The sequence below is a fragment of the Oxyura jamaicensis genome, chromosome 5, assembly GCF_011077185.1.
Source record: "Oxyura jamaicensis isolate SHBP4307 breed ruddy duck chromosome 5, BPBGC_Ojam_1.0, whole genome shotgun sequence".
Classification (NCBI taxonomy): domain Eukaryota; kingdom Metazoa; phylum Chordata; class Aves; order Anseriformes; family Anatidae; genus Oxyura; species Oxyura jamaicensis.
Window position 1 is genome coordinate 6814643 of NC_048897.1, and position 13837 is coordinate 6828479.

Here is a 13837-nt window from a genome sequence, read left to right on the forward strand (position 1 = left end):
TTGTGACAAAAGGTTGCAGGGTATTTGCATATGATTCAGGAATGAGCCATTTCTTTACGGGATATACAAATTTAGTTTTTACAGGAGGCTGTGCCCTTGGCGTGCCACCCTAGCTCTAGGCTCAAGCAGTCAGCGGGTAAACACACTGCGCCAGGAGCTTGACAGGTCCCCAGTCCCGCCAGAGAGCTCCGAAATCCTGGCAGCCATCTTATGAGAGTGGGTGGAGGCGATGGAGAAAACAAACAGAGTGGTTTTTTTTTTGGGGGGGGGGAGGTTGTTTTTTTATTATTATTTTTTCTTTTTAAGGCTCAGTGGTTTTCTTTTTCAGGTTAGGTTTTCTCTCTTTGTTTTTATTTATTGCCAAGTGCATTAGTTTAAACCCTACGTCCCCAGGGCAGGCCTGGCTGTGCTGGGAGGCCAGGACGCAGTGAACACACAGGCACAGGGGCTGCCCCTGCTGCCCCCATGCAGCCCATGGTGGCTTGCACAGGCAGAGCCTGCAAGGCTGCAACCTCAGCTGCACACTGTCTCTCCTCACCGTGACTTCCACTACTTTATCCCCCAGGTCTATTTGCTTGAATGCCTCCTAAGAGGGACCTGCATTTCCTTGCCCCTTTCCTTCACTCTCCCACGATCTCCGCTTCCCTCTTTTCCTACCGCCTCGCTCACTCGCCTCCATCCCCACTGCCTGCCCCAGGACATCGCCTGCAGAGCGCCCCGACGCGTGTGCCCTGCCCGCGCTTTCACCGGGCACTACATCAAATGGGTTTGCTCTTTCCCCTGCCCTTTAGCAGGTAGATTGTATCTCCCCTGTGGCCTCGTGGGAGCACTGAGGAGAGATGAAAACAGCACACGGAGCACACAGTGCCTGCGCGGGGACAGCCACGATGCTGCTCTCAGCAGAAACAGGTTGAGCTGGGAGCTATTGGGAAGCCCTTCTGCCAGTGCAGGTGGGTAGACGGCTCCGTGCCTGCTCTGCTGTCCCCACGGGCTGCCCCTCAACCTGGCCCCAAACCTGGTCACCTACTCAACACGCATCCCCAGCTCCGTAGGGAACTGCAGCCGCTCCCAGGGTGGAATTCGACTCTTATTTGCCCTTATTCAGCTACCCCACAGAAAAGCATGACCGAGCTGGAACATCTTGTCTCTCTGATACTAACATCTTCCCCTTTGACTCAGTCACTTTAAAAGATATATGGAGGTTGCAGATTGTTTTTTGATCTTCTTTGTCTTGAGAGAGGGAAGAGAGAAGCACTTCTTTAAAGCAACTACTGTAATAATGACAGCTAAAAGAGTTGTCAGAATCAGTACTGCTTGGTATAAAATGACTGGAGGCTCAGATTCGATCCTGCAACAGAAGACCACGGAGACTATTATACGTCAGTAGCTCTGGGACAAGCGACAAACAACGATATAATTACAAGTTCCTTACCAGGAGGCTGGTGACTAGGTGTCGTCATGGAGATCTGAGCACGACAGAACGTTTTACTGTCCAATAGCTCTGGGAATTAAAAAGAAGACATTTAAAGTAATATCCTCTGACAACAATAAAGTTGCCTCAGAAATGCATGAAGTACTGTGATGTTAGTTACCTACTGTGCTACCATAGCCACTGTCATACAGGTAATTCTCTTCTTTCCAGGACACCATTAACGATGGATCTGGAGGTAAAGGACAACAAGGAAAATCACATCTCTAAAATAACTTCTTTTAGCTTATGGGTAAATTTGAGCACTGACAGACAGAAGGGTGAGAAATGTACAAAAAAAAGAATAGCGAAGGGAACTGCGAAGTGAAGGGGCTAAGCGGGAAATTGTTTCCTTTCACTCAAATTATGGATAGGGTTTTGCATACTCAGGCAAATATACTTACACAAAGTGCTGAGTTTTAAAAATAACGCAGCAGACTTTTCCTCTTCCTGGCTAAGATATCATTTATGCCTGCCCTTGAAGGAATTTTCCTATGCCAGATCAACTGTAATTCTACCCAATCCAGTCCTGAAGTCTCAGCCCCTGGTGATTATGACAGTGCTTTGGTGCCATGGAAATGAAAGTGCTCTCAAATATCTAGTAGAACAGGAGAATGCTTGTAATGACTATTTATTTCTATAATTGTAGAACTCGAAAGTCCCCTCTGAGACAGAGCTTCATGTGTAAGCACATAGTCAGAAACATCAAAGCATAATCCTAGATGTAGGGCCATTTCATTTCAGGCACATCAAGTCCCCATCCCTAACCTAAAAGCCACCTTTATGATTAAAGAGGAACACTTTTTATTGACCTTCTGGTCAGATGGATCGATATAAACAGAACCGAAGTATTGTATTTATAACCTGTACAGTGAGCAGGAAATTACTATTTTTACAGTGCATTTTTTTGATTAGAAACTTTAAAAAAATCCTTTTATTTTAAATCCAGGTTGAGGAAGGGTGAGATGTAAGGTTCAAATCTGGGGTTTACTTCTTTTCGTGTTCATATACATGAATAAATAAATAAATAAATAAATAAATAAATAAATAAATAAAAAGAGTTATAGCTAAATCATCATGGTTGGCTGAGTTACCACTTATGACATAGGAATTCAGCAGGCATGCTAAGTAATAGCTGCATGTTTGGGCACCCAGAGCTTGTGTTCCTACAATAGCACACACCCTTTGCTTGTTTGGACACCTGATCTGCCCAATGTTGCCTCTGAAAACAGGCCTTAGCCAGCTGGAACATGGGCAAACAGCTTGTCTTCACGTTTCAGCCTTTTTTAGTACCCAAGTGGCTGGCTTCCCCTCTAAACAGCCAGCCCTGTCCACACCAGTCCACACTGCCCCACCACCAGGCACAGCAAAGGGCACGAGTCAGTCCTGGGCTTTGACCTTTCCAGGATGTGCAGCAGAGGTACTTTGCTCAGCCCTGTGTATCTCTAGTGTGAAGGGAGACTAACATTATACCAGGATCTCATAAATCAGGACTTAAAGGTTTATTGTATTTTTCTTGTATGGAAAGCATCAAGGCTGCTGCATGCATGCCACCCGTACCACATGGGCATAGGCAGGGAGGGGGCTGCAGATTGCAGTGCTTGCTCACTGCAAGGAGAAGGTGAAGTGTCCCTGGCTGGAGAGGCTGGGCTCCTGTGGATTAGCTAAATGAATTGGCTGGCAGTATTTGTTGGAGTCCTCATATGCTACAAATCTGCATTTGTTCCTCCAGGAGGTATTAAAACATGGCTCATGAACGCATCCACACACAACGAGGCTGGTACTCGTGGGACAGGGAGTGTTCAGATATGGACAGGGGTGTTCTGGGAAAGGAACTGGCAAAATAATTGTGCCCAAAGAGCACTTAGCCAAGCTGAAGTTCTTTTCTTGGTGAAGCGAAGTCCTGGCAGAAAACAGGTCTAGCTATGAACACACCAGAGAAGAGACTGCCACGAGAAAAATGCAGACTTGGTCAAACTAAAATACTACCTGAATTTCAGTGTCATTGAAACTTGAAGAAATTGAAATGTAACATTTTTTTTACTCAGAACTGTTTGGTTTGGAAATTTCCTCATGTTTCAAAGCATTAACATCACTTCACAACAAATTTTTTTTCTCTTTAAAACAAACAAACAAACACAAGAATACCTTGATAAAAATTGTTTTGAAATCTGCTGAATGAAGCAAATAACAAAGTTATCTATACAACTGTGTTTGCTGACTGCTGCAAACTATACTAACTCTGAACATTAGTATAAACTGCTGATATTGTAGAAGTCTAGAAAAGTGGACACATGCAAAGATATGGTGATACTATTGAAGATTCAAAAAGTGGTCATTGACTGATACTTGTGTTACTTCTTTTATTCTGCATGAATAAACACTTCCCATTGCAATTAATCCCATTTTGATTTCAGTGGAATGAACAAGTTCCCCTTTTTGCCACCATCAGTAGACAAGTTACCCAACAGCTACTCACCTGTTTGTTCTGTCTTGACAATGACATTATGCGATTGGTACATGTCACTTCCACACTGACCTGCAAGAAGGCATACAGCAGATATGAGAGCAGTATGAGGATGAGCACAGAAGAATCAAAGATACAGCTCCAAGCACAAACTGCTTCAGTTGAGCCAGATGGCTAATTTTGGTGTGGGGTACATACCCTTTCCCCTGGTCCTTCTGCCTTATGTCACGTATAAGTGATATAGCAGTGTAGTCAATTAGGTATAAGCAGTATAGCAAACACAGCAAATGAGTTTTGCCAGGTAGGTTTCAGGGTAACATAAGAGGCTTCTGAAGATCCCAGAATTCAGATAACTGTACGTGCATCTCTGTCCCCGTGTAGCCTAATGTCTATTTACCATTCCATTTTAGGTGCTGAAGGTTGCTGTAGAGCAGCTGCCCTGCTGTCCCAGCTGCCTGAGTAAATTCCTGCAGACTCATGCTGCACAGATGTTCCCCGTTGATATCAAACTCTTGGAAGGGTATGCAGTTGGCATCCAGTTGGTTGGTATCAAGGAGATGCTGCAACCACTCCCAGACCTGAAACTTGGTCCAGTACTGCGGGTGTATTTCGTGCCACTGGGTTCCATAGAAACTGCTGGACACTGGAAAAGAAAATGGGTATTAAACGTCTCTGTTAGCATCATTGGATTATGCTGAAGATGGGAAAGGTCTATAGTTAAATTTCATACCCTGGAAGTCCATCAATCTAGATTCTTTTTTCAGTCCTTAACACTAGCTCAGTAGCTGTTAATGGAGAAACAATTTTTTTTTTAGGTCTCAGTTTTCCGATTAAAAATGGGAGTTATTACTTCATACCTCTCTTGAGGAGCTGGGTGAGTAGGAATGAATTTAGTAATGTTGACCAAATACACCAGTATTTATTTCTTCAGTGAATGATACCTTGCAGAAGTACTGTCACAAATGTGTATTGATCTGTGTGTAGGAAAAGTGTTTTAGTGATGGAAAAATATCCAAAAAAACTTCTAAAATCCACATAATAATGTACAGTGGAAATTTTGTTTGTATAAGGACTGAATATGAACTGTGAGTTTCAGCCAAAGAACAGTAAAATAACAAGACACTCTTATATTATTCCAAAGTACAAATCTATCAGTATGGCCTGCAGCTTCATGGCAGGGCCGGACTTCTAACAAATGCATGTTATCTTTGTAGTCGGGTAAGAAGATTTCTGAATGTAATTGTAAAACTCATTTTTAATTAAGGGAACAGCCTAATTTTCTTTTTAGGATGTCTGAATCTTTTCTAAGCCTATCTTTCAAACTGCTCAGTTGTATGTCGCTGCATGACAATAATTTATGTGTTCAAATGAAAGAAAAAGTATGTAGGGACAGGATAATTACATAAGATAAGATAAGATGTAAGATATACAAAGGCAGGACTGCCTTGATCTGGCCTCACAGAAGGGCTGGCAAAAGGAATTCAGTGCAATTTATTCCTTGGGAAAGGAGGACAGTAGAGTATGCCAGGCAGAGACAGCAGCAAGATAAAATGCTCACAAGAGCAAGAAGGTGCATTTAAGGATGAGGGAATGACAGATTGCAGAGGTGGTTGAATTACGGGAAAAAGAAAGACTGTCGTGGCCTAGCTCTGTGGTAGCCCCGCTCCAGGACATCTTCTCTCTGCAGCACTGATCTGTTCATTCACAGTCTCCTCCAAGAAGATTACCCACACAGCTCTGAGAAATACGGACAACAGAGAGTATTGCTAGAAGACCACAAGCAACAGAACTGGCATGTTTTAGGAAATTACTTCACTGCAGGGAGACCTCAGGTCTCCTCAGTTGAGGTACAGTGCATAGTGCTAGCTCATGTGTGAACACAAAACCCTCAGAGCTGCTTAGATTCCAATATTGGCCAACAAGGTCTGCGTCAGTAGCTTAGAGTCTGCAAGACTGTTGCTCATCCTGCTATTGAAGGATTTGGGAAATGAGTGCAGAAATGATTAAGACTCTGGTATGTTGGAGAGTAAAGGCTTGATGGAGCCAAAAAATATTCCCTGAAAAGGAGGTTGATATTTATTCCCATCACTTTCAGAGGCCTCTAGACTCCTAATGTAAGTGGAGGGTCTTTAGTGAGGGGAAGAAGTAGCTTGGTAAAAGGACATGAGAGGATGAATAACTGTACAAGCCAGCGTGTTCAGTTTCCTGTGACTCTCAAACACATGTCAATCCTGAGGATTCATTGGGATCTGGGATTCACTGCACACGGAGATCCCTGAGCATGATCCCCACCATCACCTTCACGAAATCCTGTGCAAACTGAAACTCAGGACTTTTTCCTATGAATCTGTTACAGGCAGGCTGGTACATTTAATAAGCGTACACTTACGTATTCCTGAGTATTTAGAAATAACACATTTTAAAAAACAAGTGTTTCACTGAATAGGAACTTTCATTGTAAGTTTTGTTGTAGCTTCCTGTGGTTCAGAAGGACAACTGCAGTATGTGTTTGCTTGGATTTTAAGGTTTACCTATCGATTGAAAAACACTATTTTGAATGATGAAAAGAATTTAAAAAATATGTCAAACTCTGTATATTGATATATATGTCTATGTCTATATTTTTATACTGGGAATATATATCTGTACAGCTATATTTAAAGAAAGAGTAAAATAAATTTCACCCTGAGTCACACCTTGTAAGTTAATTTAGGTGCAAAAGTCATCACTAGCTGTTAGGCATTAGAAGGTATATATGGGATTAAAGAGATGGTTCTGTGCATAACAAAGAAGTTCTCAGATCACAAGCTATCTAGTGCCCTAATGCCAGTCTAATCAGATAGCTATCTAGTAATTTGAGCTGAAAAAGTAAATACTGTAAGGGAGCAAAAAGACTACTCCCCTGCAAAGCCGGAGGGATGATTAGCACTGAAGAGTAATGTTGGTTCAGAGAGGGCATGAGGGGTAAATATAAGAGAGAAAGAAATCTGGACTGAGCAGAGAGAACTTTTGGCACTTTCATCACCTCTACATTCATCTTTAAAAAAAGGAGCAGTAATGAAATGAATCATTAACTGGTCATGTTCAGAAACATAAGAGTTGCAGGTTCAGCTTTTACAAATAAAGTAACAAATATAAATTTTCCTACCAGAAGTGAAACTCCAGTAAATTAGTATCACAGAAAAATAATACTTGTGCATGTTTAAAGGCATAGCAGTCCCTTCCACCCCAACCATCCTCCTGCCCCCCCTTTGGGCCCCCCCCCCCCCCCCATCCCCCCCCACCCAAAAAAAAAAAGCATAGCTCAGAGCTGTTGAATTCCTCCTACCATTGCATGTGGAATATCCGTCTGTCCAGGAAGGCTGCTGGTGGAGTAGGTTGCTGCTGGAATTGATACTCATTCTGCCAGCTCCTTCCAAAATCATGATCTGTAAGTGAATCGAACAGCTTGCTTAGCGAGCAACGTCTAGTCCAAAAGGTAAATGGCAAATAAAAAAATAATCCACTGAAGGTGAAGTGAGCAGGCCAATTCTATTTGTAGCAGATACAATTGAAATCAAGAACATGTTGCCACAACCCCTTTTCAGCTGCCACAAAATCTCCTTATGATAAACATTACCATGTTTGATTTGCATATGCAAGAAGCAAGTTTCTACAGCTGCCCATCCATAAATGAATAATCCGTAATCAGAAATGAAGCCGAATGAAAAGACAAGGCTCCTGACAGAGCAATACAGGAAAACTGCCAAGCTTTGAGAAGTGAAATACAAAGTTGTTTGACTTTTTTTTTTTTCATTTAAAGAGAAATTTGGTTTAAATATGTTTTTCTTCTTTTCTTTTCTTTTTTTTTTTTTTTTTTAGGAGAAAGGAGTTTTCAATAATTGCAAATTAAGCTATGCAGTTGACAATAACTAATGTTTAGAAACTCCTTCACACAGAGGGAGCAGTATGTCAATCCTACAGGCAGATAACATTACAGGGAATATCTTCTCAACTGACCCGGTTTCTTATCTGATCCATGTCAGCAGTGCCCCTAACCCATTCTCAGTGACGGATGTCACAGATCACACATTTCAAACCACCAAAAGATTGGACCATCAAAGATCTTGTAAAGGAGAAAAACTTGACACAAACTTTCCTCTCTACTTATGTTGGCCTTAGTAACATGAGTAAAACTGTCGTTAATTTTGGTTAGACATTTTTGTGCAAAACCACTTATATGGTATTTTAGAAAAATCACATAGCACATTGAATTGTTTCAGTGAATGTATACAAAATTCCCAAATTGCAGGTATTCTTGACCTTTCTTATTAGCTTTCAATGGTTTAAAGTTGCCAAGTTTAAAACTATACATTATAACCATACAGAACAGACATATTTCAAGAGTTTAGGAAACTAATTTTTTAAACATTCCGGATCATTACTCTCATATAAGTACAGAGAAAACAAACCATTGTTCAAAAATCTTCTAAATCGAAAGCGACAGAGTCTGTAAAAATGAAACTTTAGACATCAAGAGAGCATTTGAATGCAGCTGGACTTAACTTTGGAATTAAAAAGAGGTTGAAATAAAAAATGGATTTGTGAAAGTTAAAGACAGTGGTCTTGGCCTTTTCCCCATCAAGGCTAATTTGATCAAGGCTAATGAGAAAACTCCCACTGAGAGCGCAGTCAGAACCCCACATGTTCATACCAACGTTATTTTTGGTAGAAGAAAAAAAGTCATTAGGAACAGTAACAGCCTTGGTTTTAAAGAACTGCCTGAAAAAGGTGTGGGTTGGCATATTCCTCCATCATTCTCAATACATTATGCAATTCTTAAAAGTTACAAATGCACATTTTAAGGAGAGTCTCTCTCTTTCTCCTCCCCCCACCCCTCCACATATATATGCATTTAGAAAGGGGGGGAGAGATGTTGTTGAGAATTACTTAAAAATCCAAAGGCTTAGGAATTACACCACAGGGAATGGTCCTTTATGGTATAACCTAGCCTTTTTTATAGCTATACAGAATGACAAAATTAAGCCGTGGATGTATTAACTATTGCTTTTCACTCCAGCAAATCTGGGATTCAGTATCCACCATCTGGGAGAATTTCATTTCTCATAGCAGATACGTGGGGGTACAAAATGTCAGCAATGAAGTGATGCCTATAGTCACTCTACGGCCAAATAAATGACGATGACAATATCAGTCAATAAGTTTATGAGAGTTAGAAGATAAGATATTTTTTAGTCCCATGGTAAAGCTAAGTGACTTGATTTTTTGAGGGGAAAAGTGCTAGGAAGCATTTCAGTTTCTTACACTGATTATAAAGATGTTCAGCATAAAACAAGAATGTAGTTTATCCCATATACTTGATAAAGAAAAGCTTTTAAACAATGTGTGTTTGACAGTCCATATACACCTCCGAGCAGGTATAGACTGAAAGATATATCAAATTATTTATTTCATTAACTTGTTTTTTAATTATTTAGGATGTAATGATGTTCATTAGATTCTGAGTGACTGAAATATTAATGTTTAAAAAAAAAAAAAAAACTTTATTACAGTATCAAATAGAGGTGAGGTAGAACAGCAGGTATTCTGGGAAAACTATAAAACTTGGTCAGCAAATCTCTCTTAGGAATGTAATTTGGTAAATTCTCTTGTTTGAAAACTTTGTTGGTACTTAACATCGAATTTCAACCTACTGATCTAAAGTCACATTTTCAGAAGAGCACACAGATTTACAGGTACTGTGTCATGTCATTTTGTCCAGTTTCTGCAATTTATGGAATTCTACATAATTTTCATGCCTGATACTTGTGCAAATAAAAACGTGTCTGGGAAAATGTATGCTTATGAACCGAAATAATTCCCATGATCAAGCTCCTGTGTATCTTTGCTTTGAAAATTCAGTTCAGGTAAACTCTTGTATTATTTTCTTCCTAATCAGCTGAATTTCCAAACCACAAGACTGTATGACAGTTCAGCTGAGTGACTAAATCTATGGACAGTTTAATATACCAAAAATTGAGTCTTGCACAGTTTCTCCCCTCCATCAGTAACCAGAACCAATGCACCTTAGGGACCTGAGTAGAAGCACTCTGAAATCTTTTTCCCTAGATTCTGATTTCAGTTATGTTCCCTTAAAATCTTATTCCCCCCACCACAGTATAACAGGCAATTTCTCCCCACAGTATTCCTAAACAACACTAATAGTATTTTCAGACAATATGTGTGGAATTTGCTTTACAAATTCATCAATAAATAGAACCCCTTTTTGAAAGCTATACAAGTTACTTCAACCAGAATAATTTAATTATCTTCCCACATTACCTGTGGGAAAAATTATTAATGAGAGAAAGAATTCACAATATGACAGTAATCACTGGGACAGGATTTGATTCAGCTTTATCCCAAACTTTCCCGAAGTTATTGGTATTATTCAAGGTACAGGTTGTATTTTTTGTGATTTGAAAATTGTCGGGTCACCTCCTGTACCTTAATGCAAGAGTGTTGCTTATTTGGAAATCACTTCTATCACTTTGTTCAGGATGAGTATAATGCCCCACTCATGTAACTTCCATGGTTTTGCTTGGAAGTGTGCACATCAAGCTCAAAAATGTTTTCCCTATGAAAATCAAATAGTGATTTTCTTCATTTCATCCTGTATGTGCCTTTCTTTGATACAAGTTCATGACAGATTTATGCTTATAGTACTGTCTCATCCCATACTTGGAAAGATTTTGAGTCAGGATATTGGAAGGGGTGTGCTCGTCATTAGTTTAGGGCCAAATCCTCAAATCTCCCTTGTGTACAGACAAACCTGGTTAAAGGGTGTGAAGCCTCAAGGGGAAGGACACATAATAAGTTCAGTTTTCTTTTAATCATATGCCATGTATCAAAGTGAACGGTGGAACTAATGAAGGCTGGTTTCCTATGAATGTGTATCTTGTGGTTGGATTCTCTAGTGTCTAGTAAGATGTGAGCACTGATTGAAGTTTTTCCCACGGTCGGGGCATTCATAATATCCCGTTCTCTCAAAGGAGTGAGCTCAAGCTTCACTCCTTCTTTCAGACGGAGTATTAATAGATTTTCCTCCTCTACTTGGCAGTCTGTTTTCATTAATCCTGTAAGAACTTCATATCTTTGAGACTTCTACCCCATATCAAATTTAATTAAAATTGGCGATGGGACTCAAAGATTGTTACAGGCCAAATGCAAAAGCCAGCACGCAGACAGAATAACCACAAAAGCCTCATTTCCTCAGGAAACAGTGCTAAAAAGGGATTCTAGCTGAGATGAGATTTTGGAAAACAACATATAGATCTTAGGATCTGTCTCTCTACTGACTAAGACATGGCACATTAAAAATGAAAGCACATATGAAATACACAGATACATATTTGTATACACATATTTACACACATACACCCTTGTGTGTATCTGCACACACATTTCCATTCTTTTCTACTGAAGAAGTGCCACCTTTGGCACCTCTTACATCTTGAAACACTACCAGGGACACTGCACAGTTATGAGAGGAAGCAAATAACACTTTACTCAATCAGCGAGGTTAAATATAGCTGTGTGCTAGTGTTCAGCAGCATTCTTTCCAGAGAGAGTCCTACTAGAGGGCATGAGTGCATCCAGAAAAAAAAAAAAAAAAAAAAAAAAAAAAAAATCTTTCGCCTACATTCAATATATCAGATGGTATTCAAAGCCCAAACCCTGAAGGCCTCTCTTAGGTAAAGCTCTTGCTGGAGTCAGGAGGAGCTTTGACCGAGCCACAACCCAGTGACTTGGCAGTAACAGGAGCTCACTTGCTCTGTTCTTCTCGTCTGTCTTGACCGCCTGACCACTCTGAGTAAACGGCGGTAACGGAAAGAGCAAGGAGCCATGGCCTGGCAATGGAGCAAATCCAGAAAAGCATATTTACAAGTCCTTGAACCTTGAACGCTGCATAGTGCACTCTATGCAAATTATTTTATTGCACTACAGGTGTGCTCTAAAGGTAAATTACTCTGATCCCCTTTTCCACATTCACCCCCAATGAATCTTAACATCCAGATAATGAATTTCTCCTTTCTTTGAACCCAAATCTTTCAAGAACAGCGTGTATTCAATGACAGGAAAATGCTGAGCACATCCTGAAAGGAGAATGAGCAGTGCAGAGAAAATGAGTGGATCCTAAAGTACTACAACCAGAGTGATTGCTATGCCATTGATTTGTACAGTTGCTTACATTACAAGGCTGAACTGAACTAAGGGTCTCATTAATTACAAACATGAGGGGGTGTGGAGCCCATGGGGGAAGGAGGCATACAGCCTTCTGGTTTGTAAAGCTACGTACTCTATGCAAAAGACAAGGGAGAGAGAGAAAAAAAAAAAAAAAAAAAAAAAAAAAAAAAAAAAAGATGTCTAAGGCAAAACTGACTGAAACTATTAAACTATGACTCCACCCGTAAGCTATGCAAAGTCTAAGAGTGACTTCTAGCTGAGACAAGCTCAGTGCAGCTCCTCCTGGCGTGTCCAAAAGGGTGGATCTCTCTTGGCGCATTTACCTATGGGATCCTTCCCCATTTTTTCCCCTTTTACCATCATGGCTGAACTTCAAATGTAGATTTCACCTGGGCCTATTTGCTTTGAAGTATGTTATGTACACAGTGAAGACACAATCCCTGCTTTTCAGGGCTTGGAGTTTATGGAACAAGTATCTACAGAGTATGTTAAATATTTTAGATCATTACTGCACCTTGGATTACAGTCAAGCACTTAAACAGCAATCTAAAATAAATGATACCAGGTAACAACTGCAGCTGCAGAGAAACAGAACCTGGATTTTAATCTTTTTCTTGAAAACTCAAAAGGCGACAGTGGGCTGAGCTTTCAAGACATCGGAAACAAAGGAGATGCACAATAAAGCAGGTGGACCTGCTTTACACATACGGTTACTTCAGAAACACAACTGCATTGTACTTGTAATGTATAAGATCAATTAGCTGCTTTGCATGCCAACCACCTATTTTACATCTCCAGTAGTAGCAAGGGCAGGCACAAACTGAATACATGAATGTTGACAGCCTGTTTGCATGTTACTGTGAGCTTTGGGTCTCCTGCTTTTTCTCTCCTTAATGTGCACTACAACCAGGGTACCTGTGTTTAGTTCTGAGATGCTGTGCATATAAATACGGTTAGGGCTGACCCTAAGATTGCCCTGTGGTGTCTGTTTGCAAAGGTCTCACATTCATCCTCGGTGTCTAAGCCAGACTCCCAGATAAGATACATCCCTACCAGAGCTCACTTGCAGATGACCTTTTCTGCAGCTTTTTAGGATCTCTCCAGACCACGCAGATCCACACACAACCACCACATGCTTCCTTGTTTCCATCCCTTTTTTTAGCACGCAAAAACCAGACAGAATCCTCAAAAGAAACAACTCATCTGCAGGCTGATTCCCAGCAGGGATCCACTTCACAACAAAACGCTCAGCTGAGGACCACTTTGCTAGGACCTGCAAGGTGCCCTTCAGATGACAGCCTATGCAGCTTGGCCACACTGAGGACAATCTTATGTCAATGCAAACATACCCCATGAAAAATTGTTTCCAAACTATTTGAAAGCTTTGAAGAAAACTGCAGTGAAGAAATACTATGATCACGCTCAGTATTTGTTGTATAACACACTCGGTGTTTGATGCATTTCATTTTCAGTCCATCATAGGCACCCTTAGGCCACAGTAGCAAAATGTGTTTACTGAATCACATTGTGAGTGTAAAGTTCAAGGAATCATTTTTATAAGAAAATTTTCTAAATAATCTCCAGAACTCTTTGTATTCCAGATTCTGGTTTGGGGCTTTGGGGCCAAGTTTTTTTCCTTCCTACACCCCTCTGAACTATGCATTCCTACGCTTCTG

The 13837-nt window shown here is 40.5% G+C and overlaps 1 protein-coding gene across 2 annotated transcripts in view; it reads right to left on the bottom strand.

Annotated features, from left to right (window-relative positions):
* EHF (ETS homologous factor) overlaps window positions 1-13837 on the bottom strand; it is a 63605-nt gene that overhangs the window by 8246 nt on the left and 41522 nt on the right. For both annotated transcript variants that reach the window (XM_035328763.1, XM_035328762.1), the window contains exons 2-6: window positions 7264-7363; window positions 4333-4578; window positions 3948-4007; window positions 1593-1661; window positions 1433-1501 (exon numbers count right to left, since the gene is read on the bottom strand). In XM_035328763.1, coding sequence (XP_035184654.1) covers window positions 1433-1501; window positions 1593-1661; window positions 3948-4007; window positions 4333-4578; window positions 7264-7360 — 541 coding nt within the window. In that variant the 5' untranslated portion in view covers window positions 7361-7363. The remainder of the gene's footprint in view (window positions 1-1432; window positions 1502-1592; window positions 1662-3947; window positions 4008-4332; window positions 4579-7263; window positions 7364-13837) is intronic.